This window comes from Cetorhinus maximus, chromosome 17 (genome assembly GCF_964194155.1).
Source record: "Cetorhinus maximus chromosome 17, sCetMax3.hap1.1, whole genome shotgun sequence".
NCBI classification, from domain to species: Eukaryota; Metazoa; Chordata; class Chondrichthyes; order Lamniformes; family Cetorhinidae; genus Cetorhinus; species Cetorhinus maximus.
In genome coordinates, this window is record NC_135895.1 from 59,476,329 (window position 1) to 59,489,692 (window position 13,364).

The window sequence follows — 13,364 nt, forward strand, 5'->3', positions numbered from 1 at the left end:
AATAATTAATGGAATCCACTAAAACAATGATTTGTTGAAACAATATTGACATTACATACCATCTTTAAGTAATTTTTTACTAAAGCCCACTGATTGTTTTTTTGATTTTAAATCTTTCCTCGCAAATGCCCATTTTTTTTTAAGAATTGGGCTCTACTCCTCTAGCCTCTCTATCAAAGGATTGGAGAGGAGCAGACAATTGAGTGCTATTGAGTTCCTTCTCTTCGTTTTGGAGATGTTGGGCCAGGATTGTCTCAAATCCTACTGGCTGCTAGTTTTCGATAATAGATGGTAGGCTGCAACCGTGGTAGTCATTGTTATGGTAGCCAGAGTGCTATCTGATGTCAACCTTCCTCCAGTATTTTCAGGCACTAAACCCTACTCAGGAAGAGGTGTACCTTGGATACAAACAAGGCATGTGCATGACCTAGCTCAATAAATTCTGGTGTACTGAGGACAGCACAGACTCGGTATACTTTAAGCTACATCTGTTCAATGAGCCAACAGGTGACCAGTAAAATTGGTCACAAAATTGCCAATATGTGCACTTAAAATTAGTTATAATTTTTATGCAAGGTTAAAATTACCTCTAATCTCTCCTGATGCTTGATGCTAAGAAGATGGATGATGAACTTTTGGCCCTTACCAATTGTTCTGTTGAGTTAATGAGGGGAACCTTTGGGAAGGAAACAGTTTCTTCCTACAGGGGAAGAAAAGGGGGGCATTGAGCATGGGAATCACAACTACACCTTTCATTGTTGGGAAACCCCTGTAATTCCTACTTTTAAAAAATTTCTGTTGAGAGGAACCTTAATATTAAAAGACTTACAAAAGATTACTGAATGATTTAAACAAATGGGTTGTCACCCAAAGCACTTTGGATTCAGGTTTCATAACACGGGGTAAGAAGGCTTAATATTGGATTGAAGTGAAGATTTTGATGCTATCCTTCAAATAATAAAACTGAAAGCACACTTGTGTGCATATTTAAGTTTTCTCCTGAGATGCATTCTAAATATTCTAAATTATATCCTAAATACAATATTAGTGGCTTGTGTGTATTTCTGTTTTAATGTACAAACTGAGTGCAAAAAAAAACACTGGTTTCTTTCTTTCAGTTCTGACATGACATTTGACTCTTTTGGATATGGATACATTCTTACAAATAATGTACTAACAGCTGCCAATGGAGCTTATGTCAAGCAAAAATTGGAGTCAAAAGTGAGTAGTCATTTTTAAAATTTGTTTCAAAAACCTAATTTTGAAGATTTATTCTGAAATATTTTAAGAATTGTTCAGATCTTTAGATATTCACTTCTTCCATTCTTGTGAAACTTTGCCACTTACAATTCTATGGTGTCTCCACCTATAGTTCTTGCATTTCCATTTATATTTTAAAAATTGTTCAGATCTTTAAATATTCATTTCATCTATTCCTGTGAAACTTTTTCTGTGATGTCTCCACTTACAGTTCTATGGTTCATTGAAAATATTTTTTCTGAGGTAGTTGTACTTAGATATGTTTCTCTTTTTGGCTTTTGCTCTCCCAAGAGAAAATCAGTGGGGCTCAAAAGAGCACAGAGGACATGCATAAAATTCTGTTTCAGATTGTGGCCAATGAAGTGAAGTTTTCTTTTCCCCAGTTTTCTCCTCATGCCTCTTCAAGGATGCTGAAGAGCCATTTCAGAAATTACAGTTTCTATACAATACCTCACCCATGTGGCCATTCTTATGAGCATAGATGATGATGGGTTTGTTGGAATTCAATCCGGTGTCTGTGTTTTTAAAAAAGCCTATTTTCCAAAAGAACTATCTGAATAATGTCAAAGATTAGGAAGTCGAGCTGATTTATTTCCTTCCTGACAGCCTCCACTTCTAGGCATAGTATGGCTTAGTACAACATTGCCTTTTTTGCTGTGCATCCCAGAATTGTGCGTGGGTTTGAAACAAAGTATTCCTATAATTCTTGACACCACCCCCAGGCCCTACAGTGTGCAGCTGTCTGCTCTTGTCACCAACTGATGGTGTGGATTTCTGCTTTTCTCTCTCTCACTGTTACTGATGCTGCCAATATTGCCGCAGTTATGCATTTTACCCCCAGTTGCTGCTTTCCGACAAAGCAATGAGGATAATCCTGAAGATAAAGCACAGTCTCTAGCTCTTACCCTGCCAAACAGCAGCACAGAAATTGGCATCTCATTTGAATTAATGAGTTGGAAGAGACTACAATGGGGGGATTTGCTGAACACAAGTGAGGTGGTCGTCGTGGCAAGGAAGGCCCAGGAAAGAAGCAAACTAGGGAGTCAGTTCATGTCCTAGCTCCGTGGAAGAGGAAAGGGATGCAGGCTTTAGGGTCTCCAGCCTTTTAAAAGAACGATTTCATGCAAGGAACTCACCAAATACCTTGTGCTGTATGGTAGAGTCCACTACTAATTTTTCTGGCTTCCACTGGGGAACACCTCATAGATGCACAAGAGAGCACTTGAGAGGGGCTTTGGGCTCACACCAGAGCAACAAGGGGCAGAATTTTATGGCAGCGGGATTTTGCGTTCCCGCTGAAGTCAATGCGGTTTATAATGGCTCGCTGTATTTTATGGCCCCGTCCCGCCGAAACGGGGCCGTAAAATTCTGCCCAAGCAGTTTTTAGTGTAAGCTAATTTTGTGCAAAGAATGTTCCTGTAGTTTTGGTGATCCTGCTGTGTTATTCATATGAAAAATGGCATACCTTTCAGGAGTGGAAGAACAGGCTTGGACTCTCTTCCCTTGAAAAGAGAAGTCTGAGTGGTGACCTAATTATGAAAGATTTTGAAATAGTAGACAAAAAAGAATGTTTCCACTTGTGGCAAAGAACAAAAAGTAAAACCCATCAATATAAAATAGCCACCAAAAAATCCAGTAGGGAATTCTGAAGAAACTTCTTCACCCAGAGAGTAGTGAGAATGTGGAACTCAATATCACAGGGAGTGACTGAAGTGAATAGTATAGATGCATTTAAATGAGGCTATCTAAGCATAGGAGGCAGATGGGAAATAGAGAGTTATGTTGTGTGTTAGATGAAAAAGATGGGAGGAGGCTCACCTGGAGCATAAACTCTGGCATGACCGTCAGTGTCAGACACCGAGAACTCAATACTATGGAAAGCTGAGAGGAGTATAGGAAGAAGAGGGGAGAAAGCAAAGAGGGGACATGAAAGAATATTGGCAAAAAAAATCAAGGATAATCCAAACTTATTCTATCAATACATTTACTTAAGTAAGAAGATAACGAAGGAAAGAGTAGGGCCCATAAAAGACCAAAAAGGTAATGTGTGTGTGGAGGCGGAGAATGTTAGTATAGTTCTTAATGAATACTTTGTATCTGTCTTCACAAAACAAGGGAACAATGAAGACATTGTAGTTAAGGAGGAGGAGTGTGAGGCGTTGGATGTGATAAACATAGGGAGAGGAAGTATTAATGGGATTAACATCCTTGAAAATGGATAAAACACCAGGACCAAATGAAATGTACCCCAAGCTGTTAAAATAAGCCAGGGAGGAAATTGCGGGGGGGGTTTGACCATTGTTTTTCAATCCTCACTGGATGCAGATGAGGAGCTAGAGGATTGGAGGCCTGCTAAAGTTGTATCTTTGTTTAAAAAGGGAGCGAGGGATAGACCAAAAAATTACAGGCCGGTCAGTCTGACCTCTGTAATAAAAACAGAAACCGAAACAAAAACAGAAGCTCTGAAGAAGAATAATACGTTCTCAGTGTTAACTATTTCTCTCCACTGATGCTGTCCGACCTGCTGAGTTTTTCCAGCAGTTTCTTTTAATTTTGGATTTCCAGCATCTGCAGAATTTTGCTTTTGTCTGACTTCAGTAGTGGGCAAATTATTGGAATCAGTTCTGAGGGACAGGACAAACTGTCACTTAGAAAGACACAGATTAATCAAGGACAGTCAGCATGGATGTGTTAAGGGAAGGCTGTATCTGACTAATTTGATTGAATTTTTTGAGGAAGCAGCAATGAGGATTGGTAGGTAGTGCAGTTGATGTGGTCGACATGGATTTTAGTAAGGCTTTTGGCAAGTTCCCACGTGGCAGACCGGTTTTAAAAAAAATAAAAGCACATGGGATCCAGGGGAATGTAGCAAGCTGCATACAAAATTGGCTCAGTGGCAGGAAAGAAAGGGTAATTTTTGATGGATGTTTTTGTGACTGGAAGGCTGTTTTCAGTGGGGTTCCACAGGGCTCAGTACTAGATCCCCTGCTTGTTGCGGTATGTATGAATGATTTGGACGCAAATGTAGGGGAAATGATCAAGAACTTTGCAGATGACACAAAAATTGGCTGCGTAGTTGATAGCAAAGAGGACTGCTGTAGACTGCAGGAAGATATCAAAGGTCTGGTCAGGTGAGCAGAAAAGTGGCAAATGGAATTCAATCCAGAGATATAAGAGGTGATGCATTTTGGGAGGTCACACAAGGAAAAGGATTACACAATTAATGGGAGAATATGAAGAGGTGTAAAGGAAGTGAGGACCTTGGAGTGAATGTCCACAGACCCCTGAAGATAACAGGACAGATCAATAAGGTGGTTAAGAAGGCATGTGGAATTTTTTAATTTGTTAACCGAGGCATAGATTATAAGAGCAGGGAGGTTATGTTGGAACAAAAACAAAAATAGCTAGAAAAACTCAGCATCTGCAGCTATTTTTGTTTTTGTTTCAGATTTCCAGCATGTGCAGTATTTTGCTTTTATCTTGGGTTATGTTGGAACTATATAAAACATTACTTAAGCCATAGCTTGAGTACTATGTGCAGTTCTGGTCACCTCATTACAGAAAGATTGTAATTGTATTGGAGAGAATACAGAGGAGATTTATGAGGATGTTGCCAGGACTGGAAAGTAGCAGCTACGAGGAAAGATTGGTTAGGCTTGGATTGTTCCCCTTGGAACCGAGGAGGTTGAGGAGAGATTTGATTGAGATATACAAAATTGTGAGGGGCCTGGATAGAGTGGATGAGAAGGGCCTACTGACTTTATCAGAGACGTCAGTGTCTAGGGGGCATAAATTTAAAGTGATAGAAAGATTAGAGGGGAGATGAGGAGAACATTTTTTCACGCAGAGGGTTGTGGGGTCTGGATCTCGCTGCCTGAAAGGGTGGTGGAGGCAGAAACCCTCAACTCATTTAAAAGGTACCTGAATATGCACCTTATGCCATAACCTGCAGGGCTATGGACTAAATGCTGGAAAGTTGGATTCAGCTGAGTGGATAGCTTTTCGCCTGGTGCAGACATGATGGGCCAAGAGGCCCCTTTCTGTGCCGTAAACTTTCTATGATTCTAAACATCTGGACCTGTCCCTAGGCTATGTAGGTGGTGGTAGTGTTGTGGTAATTTTTCTGTCACGATATGTGGGTGCTGCTGCCTAGGCCAGCATTTATTGCCCATCCCTAATTTCCCTTGAAAAGATGGTGAGCTACCGCCTTGAACTAATGAAGTCAATGTGGTGTAGGTACACCCACACTGCTGTTAGGAAAGGTATTCCAGGATTTTGCCCCAGTGACAGTGAAGGAATGGCAATATAGTTCCAAGTCAGGTTGGTCTGTGGAGGAGAACTTGCAGGTGAGTGGTGTTCCTGTGCATTTGCTGTCTTTGTCCTTCTAGGTGATAGAGGTCACGTTTACAAAGTGCTGTCGAAGGAGCCTTGGTGAGTTGCTGCAATGTATCTCGTAGATGGTACACACTGCTGCCACTGTGTGTCAGTGGTGGAGGTGTGAGTGTTGAAGGTGGTGGATGGGGTGTAAATCAAGTGGACTGCTTTGTCCTGCATGGTGTTGCCATGAATGTTGTTGGGGCTGCGCTCATCCAGGCAAGTGGAGAGTATTCCATCACACTCCTGACTTGTGCCTTCTAGACAGTGCAAAGGCTTTGGGGAGTCAGGAGGTGAGTTACTTGCTACAAAATTCCAGCCTCTGACCTGCTTTGTAGCCACAGTATTTGTAGGGCTGGTCCAGTTCAGTTTCTGCCCGATGGTAACCTGCAGGATGCTGATAGTGGAGGGTTCAGTAATGGTAATGCCATAGAATGTCAAGGGAGATGGTTGGATTCTCTCTTGTTGCAGATGGTCGTTGACTGACACTTGTATGGCGCAAATGTTACTTGCCATTTATCAGCATAAGCCTGAATGTTGTCCAAGTCTCGCTGCATATTGGCATGGACTGTTTCTTTATCTGAGGAGTCACGAATGGTTCTGAACATTGTGCAATCATCAGCAAACATCTCCATTTCTGACCTTATGATGGAAGGAAGGCCATAGATGAAGCAGCTGAAGATGGTTGGGCTGAGAACACTACCCTGAGGAACTCCTGCAATGATATCCTGGAACTGAGATGATTGACCTCCAACAATCACAACCATTTTCTTTTGTGCTAGGTATGACTCCAGCTAGTGGAGAGTTTTTCCCCTTATTTCCAGTAACTACAGTTTTGCGAGGGCTCGTTGTACTTGGTCAAATGCTGCCTTGATGTCAAGGGCAGTCACTCTCACCTTACAACTTGAATTCAGCTCCATGCTTGGGCCGAGTCTGTAATGAGGTGTTCAGTGACCTTGGCAGAACCTAAACTGAGCGTCAGTGAGCAGGTTATTGCTAAGTGGTGCTTGATAGCACTGTTGACATCCATTTCCATCACTTTGATGATCGGTAGTAGACTGATGGGACGGTAATTGGCCGGGTTGGATTTGCCCTGCTTTTTGTGGAAAGGGCATGTCTGGGCAATTTTTCATATTACCAGGCAGATGCCCGTGTTGTAGTTGTAATGGAACAGCTTAGCTAGGGATGTGACTAGTTCTGGAGCACAAGCCTTCAGTACAATTATCAGAATGTATCCTTCACTGTCGCTCGATCAAAATCCTGAACTCCCTTCCTGACAGCACTGTGGGTATTCCTAAAACACATGGACTTCATTGTTCAAGAAGGCAGCACAGCACCACCTTCTCAAGGGAGGGATGCGCAATAAATGATGGTCTTGCCAGCAATGCTGATAATCCATGATCAAAGAAAACATCCAGTGCTTTCATCCATTTCTTGATATCACGTGGAGTGAAGCGAATTGGCTGAAGACTGGCATCTGTGATGTTGGGGACCTCGGGAGGAGGCTGAGATGGATTATCCACTCGACACTTCTGGCTGAAGATTGTAGCAAATGCTTCAGCCTTGTGTTTCGCACTGTTGTGGTGGGTTCCCCTATCATTGAGGATAGGGATATTTGTGGAACCACCTCCTCCAGTGAGTTTAATTGTCCACTACTCTTGGCAACTGTCACAACTGGATGTTGCAGCGTTGCAGAGCTTAGATCGGATCCATTGGTTGTGGGTTTGCTTAGTTCTGTCTATCACTTGCTGCTCCTGCTGTTTGGCATGCAAGTAGTCCTGTGTTGTAGCTTCACCAGTTTGATACCTCATTTTTAGGTATGCCAGTGCTGTTCCTGGCATGCCCTCCTGCACTCTTGTTTGAACCAGGGTTGATTACCTGGCTTGGTGGTAATGGTAGACTGGTGGACATGCTAGGTCATGAGGTTACAGATTGTGGTTGTCTTCAATTCTGCTGCTGCTGATGGCGCACAGCGCCTCATGGATGTCCAATTTTCAGTTGCTAGATCTGTCTGAAATCTACCTCATTTAGCACAGTGGGTTGTGCCACACGACACGATGGAGGGTTTCCTCAATGTGAAGATGGGGCAGTGGTCACTCTTACCAGTACTGTCATGGACAGGCACACCTGCAATGGATAGATTCATGAGGACAAAGTCAAGTAGGATTTTCCCCTCCTGTTAGCTCTCTTGTCACCTCCCACAGACCCAGTCTAGTATCCTTTAGAGCTCGGCCAACTCGGTCAGTGGTGGTGCTGCTGAGCTACTCTTGATGATGGATACTGAATTTCCCCACCCAGAGTACATTCTGTGCCCTTGCCACCCTCGATACTTTTCCCAAGTGGTGTTCAACTTGGAGTACTGATTCATCAGCTAAAGCGGGGGTATGGGAGTAGGTGGTAACCAGCAGGAGGTTTCCTTGCCCATGTTTGATCTCATGCCATGAGACTTCATGGGGTGCAAAGTTGATGCCGAGGACTCCCAAGACAACTCCCTCCCGAATGCACATCAGTATGTATGTTAGTGGACTAGTAATCCAGAGAGCCAGACTAATGTTCAAGGGGCACGAATTAAATCCCACAACAGCAGCTGGGGGGAATTTAAAATCAATTAATAATTCTGGGATAAAATGTTAGTCTCTTTGATAATCCTGAAACTTTGTTGTAAAAACCCATCTGGTTCACTAAAGTCCTTCAAGGATGAAATTTGCTGTTCTTACCTGGTCTGGCCTACATGTGACTCTTGACCCACAGCAATGTGGTTGACTCTTAACTGCCCTCTGAAATGGCATAGCAAGCCACTCAGTTGTACCAAGCTGCTCCAGAAATGTCATACTAGATGGATCAAGAAGGTAGCTCAAAACTACCTTAAGGGCAATTTGGGGTGGGCAGCAAGTGGTGGCCTTGCCAATAATGCTCAAATCCCATGAGAGAATACAAAAAAAAATCTGTGGTTTAAATTCCCTATCTAAATTTGACCTGTGCAGCAATTTTTTTGAGAAAATGTTTATTCTTCTGCTGTCAGTATCTTTAGTCTTTTGGGAAATGCTGACAGAATAGCTGTGATTCTCTTTGAATTTATGAAGTAAAAGGTTGGTTCTGGGTTATTAGTTTAAACTATTGTTGAATATCACTGGGCAACAAAGACACAATGTACTCTGGGTGGGGAACTTTAATATCCGCCACCAAGAGTGGCTTGGTAGCACCACTACAGACCAAGCTGATCAAGTCCTAAAGGACACATTAGGCAAACTGGGCCTGCAGCGCGTGGTGAGAACACCAACAAAAGGTGAAAGCCTACTTGACCTCATACTTGCCAACCTACCTGCCAGGAATGCATCAGGAAATTAAAAAGCTAACCAAAGGAGGAGGCTCCAAGAACATCCCCATCCTCAGTAATGGGGGAACCCAGCACATTCGGGGCCAGAGAGAGAAATCATGGACCTTGATGCTTCTCCTGTTTCTGGGCCCCTTATTCCCTTCCCCCACCTCTTGCCCACCTTTAAATGCCCCCCCCCCCCCACCCACTGAATCATGCATGTTATTTTTCTCCTTACAAGATTCACCGTTCAATTCACCAAACAATCTCAAAAGTCCTCATAAAATAATAACGCCCATTGTTGGTGTCTGTTTTTTACAAATCTCGCCTGATATATATGCAGTATGGGTCACTAATAAGACCATAAGACATAGGAGCAGAAATTAGGCCATTCGGCCCATCGAGTGCGCCGCCATTCAATCATGGCTGATAAGTTTCTCAACCCCATTCTCCCACCTTCTCCCCGTAACCTTTGATGCCCTTACCAATCAAGAACATATCTATCTCGGTCTTAAATACACTCAATGACCTGGCCTCCACAGCCTTCTGTGGCAATGAATTCCATAGGTTCACCACTCTCTGGCTAAAGAAGTTTCTCCTCATCTCTGTTCTAAAAGGTCTTCCCTTTACTCTGAGGCTGTGCCCTCGGGTCCTAGTCTCTCCTACTAATGGAAACATCTTCCCCACGTCCACTCTACCCAGGCCTTTCAGTATTCTAAGTTTCAATCAGATCCCCCCTCATCCTTCTAAACTCCATCGAGTATAGACCCAGAGTCCTCAAACATTCCTCATATGTTAAGCCTTTCATTCCTGGGATCATTCTCGTGAACTTCCTCTGGACCCTCTACAGGGCCAGCACATCCTTCCTGAGATACGGGGCCCAAAATTGCTCACAATATTCTAAATGTGGTCTGACCAGAGCCTTATAAAGCCTCAGCAGCACATCGCTGCTTTTATATTCTAGTCCTCTCGAAATAAATGTCAACATTGCATTTGCCTTCCTAACTACTGTGTCAACCTGCAAGTTAACCTTAAGAGAATCCTGGACTAGGACTCCCAGGTCCCTTTGCACTCCAGATTTCTGAATTCTCTCCCCATTTAGAAAATAATCTATGCCTCTATTCTTCCTACCAAAGTGCATGACCTCACACTTCCCCACGTTGTATTCCATCTGCTACTTCTTTGCCCATTCTCCTAACCTGTCCAAATCCTTCTGCAGCCTCCCCGCCTCCTCAATACTGCCTGTCCCTCCACCTATCTTTGTATCATCTGCAAACTTAACCAGAATGCCCTCAGTTCCTTCATCTAGATCATTAATGTATAAAGTGAAAATAATATTAAGAACGTGCAGTGATGTAAGGCAGTGTTAGTTTGTGTGCATCCTATAGGTGATCCTTCTGTGACTATTAAACCAAAGAGTACCAATTTTGTTAACAGCATAATGCAATGTTGTTCAGTTGACTGGAAAATGCCCCATTAATTATTTTTGACACTGTGCAGATGAAAACATTGATTTTGGTGACTGTCTCAGCCTTCATTAACATGTTCTGCAGATTGTAGCATATATACACGGTGACAGTAAATTCATATTTGGGGGAAAGATTCAATACTCTCCCAACAGCCATAGCAGTGCTGAATGTTAATTGCTTTAATTTTGCAACATGGCTTGACCGTTGGTTATGGAAGGATGAGCGCATAATGATCCGGGGGACAAGGATGCACTTTGTCATTGTCTCCGAGTTAACTGATCCAATGTCCTTGTTCTTCCTTTCAGCACCAGCGGAGCAGGGCCAGGAGGAGGAGCAGCAGAGGCCCCCCTCTCACACCTGAGGGCCCTGAAGTCTCACCAGTGTCATACCATCTCTGCCAGGCAGGCACCAGTGCAGATAGTAGCACCTCGGTGGGAGTTAGACTATCGGCTAGTGTCCCAGGGCACAGCGGTGTGGGCACTTCACAGTCGTTAGAGGAGTTGGAAGAGACAGAGTGCCCGTGGCGCCAACAGTCGGAGGACTGCAGGGGACCAGGCACATGCTCAGTTGGTGCCTGATGATATGCCTCTGGAGTCGTCCGCAACGCAGCAAGGGCATGAAATGCGGCCATGTGTGCGGGAGCATCGGGGGGGAGATACATGAGGCTATTCTTGGCTTGGTCTCCGTGGTGGAGGAGTCTACGTGGAAGATCGCTAAAGCAATGAGCCACATGTCCGAGTGCCATGCGCCCTCTGTGGAAAGACCCATCAGGGCTTCCTCGGGATGCGCTCTGACCGGCAAGCCCTCACATCGGCATTGACCTCAGCTGGTGAGTGCCAGTGTGGGAGATGGTGCAGGCACCAAGTTTCCCAGCTCGGTGCCCATCCATCTACGGTGAGATGGGAGGTCTGAAGCAACCTCAGGTTGGTGCAGCAGCTGCCTGTTGTCTCTGCAGGCACCAGTCAGGGCACTCCGGATGAGGACAGTAGCTCCTCCGCCCCTCTCCCAGTGACCGTAGCATCTGGTCAGACTGTGACGACTAGGGAGAAGCCAGCTGTGGAACTAACAGATCCCTCCCAGGAGGGGCCAGCACAGGCTCCACAGGCCAGAGGATGACCGCCAAGGTCATCGAGGCCAACAGGATGGCAGAGTCAGCAGGCTGACTCAGATGCCACTCCCAGTGATGGGGCAGCACCAAAACTTAGTGCCCGGAAACGTAAACATAAGGCACCTTAGGCACACCACAAGTTTATCACTGGTGCTTTTGTGTTTGCCCAAGAATTTGCTTTGAATTGGAACACCATTGTCATTTTGTTTCATTAAGTTTCTTGGCCTGTGATATTAAACTCAGGCATGTGACCATCGCTAAGGGTGCCTCTTCTTCTGCATGTGTATGGTTTCCAAAAATGTTAGGAGTGCTTTGTGGGACATTCAGCTTTATTAACAAGGCCCTTAGTTACTGTTCCTAACCTGGAAGATTTGGCACTTGGGTATCGAGTATGGAGCCTTACAGCCCAGGCTTGTTCTGGAGGTCCATCTGTGGTGTGCTAGCTGAAGGTTGGTTGGATTAAAGCCTCTTGGGTGTCCCTGCCTCCCTGCAGTATACCCGGGTCAGCATCTACCCCTTCAGCATTTCCCTGTGCATGCTCATCCTCGGACTCACTGCTGGACTCATAGTGTGCAGCCGCAGCCACTGTGTCAACGTCTTCATCGTCCACTGCATCCTCCCTTTCAAGCGCAAGAGTGTGGAGAGCGCAGCATGCAGCCACTATCACCAAGACACGATCTGGGGGGGGGGTACTGGAGTGCGCTCCCTGAGCAGACCAGGCATCGGAAGTACATCTTGAGAAGACCGATGGTTCTCTCCACCACAGCCCTAGTGGAGACGTGGCTCCTTTTGTACTGCTGCTCAGCTTCTGTTCTTGGATGGCGGAGAGCCATCCAGAGCCACCTTCTGAGGGGATAGCCCTTGTCACCCAGCAGCCACCCATCAAGCCGGGCTGGAGCACTGAAGAGCCCCGGGACCTGGGAGTGTCTGAGGATGTAGGTGTTGTGGGAGCTGCCTGGGTACCTTGCACAGACTTGTAAAATCTGCACCCTGTGGTCACACACTATTTGCACGTTCGTGGAGTGGAAGCCCTTCCTGTTGACGAAGGCACCGGGCTCACCTGCTGGCGCCTTGATAGTCACGTGTGTGCAGTCTATTGCACCCTGGATGCATAGGAAGCCAGCAATTGCCGCGAAGCCTCTGGCTTGCTCTGTCTGGCTGGCCTGGTCCCAGCGGCAGTGGATGAAGGTCAATGCACGCCTAAACACAGCGCCTGTAAGCTGCTTGACACAAGCGTGGACAACTGATTGGGAGACACCGTGAAGATCACCCATTGACCCCTGGAAGGAGCCAGAGGCATAGAAGTTGAGGGCAGCTGTGACCTTTAGAGCCACTGGCATGGGGTATCCACCCACACAGTGGAGATCTCAGGCCCAATCATCTGACAGATATAGTTAACTGTCCCCCTTGAGAGACGGAGCCTCCTTCGGCACTGCATCTCAGACATATTGAGGTAGCTGCTTCGCCGCCTGTATACCCTGGCAGCAGGATAGTGGCGTCTTCTGCGGCCCCTTCCATCTTGGTCCTGCGCCCCTTGTGCCTGCGCCTGTCCTCCCAAAGGTAGCTCCCCTGGAGGCTGAATGTGTAGTCCTGGCCTCCTCCCCCTTCTAGCCCTCCCTCCTCAGAGGAGGTGCCTCTAGTGGGCAGTTCAGTTCCCATTCCCAGGCTATGGGAAGGCTTCCAGAAACCCGCAGGCCTAAAAAAGATTCCTCACTGCAGAATGCTGACCTGAGGGGTAAGAGCCCAGACAAAGCAGCTGGTATGCATTATGAAGTATTGCAGATCATACAGGCAAGTTTCAAAAACTTTTAAAAAATCAATAGTTGATGGAGCACAC

At 45.4% G+C, this 13,364-nt stretch overlaps 1 protein-coding gene across 1 annotated transcript in view; it reads left to right on the forward strand.

Annotated features, from left to right (window-relative positions):
* Positions 1-13,364, forward strand: part of slc35d1a (solute carrier family 35 member D1a) — a 64,808-nt gene that overhangs the window by 20,487 nt on the left and 30,957 nt on the right. The window contains exon 7 of the mRNA XM_078561277.1: positions 1,119-1,221. Coding sequence (XP_078417403.1) covers positions 1,119-1,221 — 103 coding nt within the window. The remainder of the gene's footprint in view (positions 1-1,118; positions 1,222-13,364) is intronic.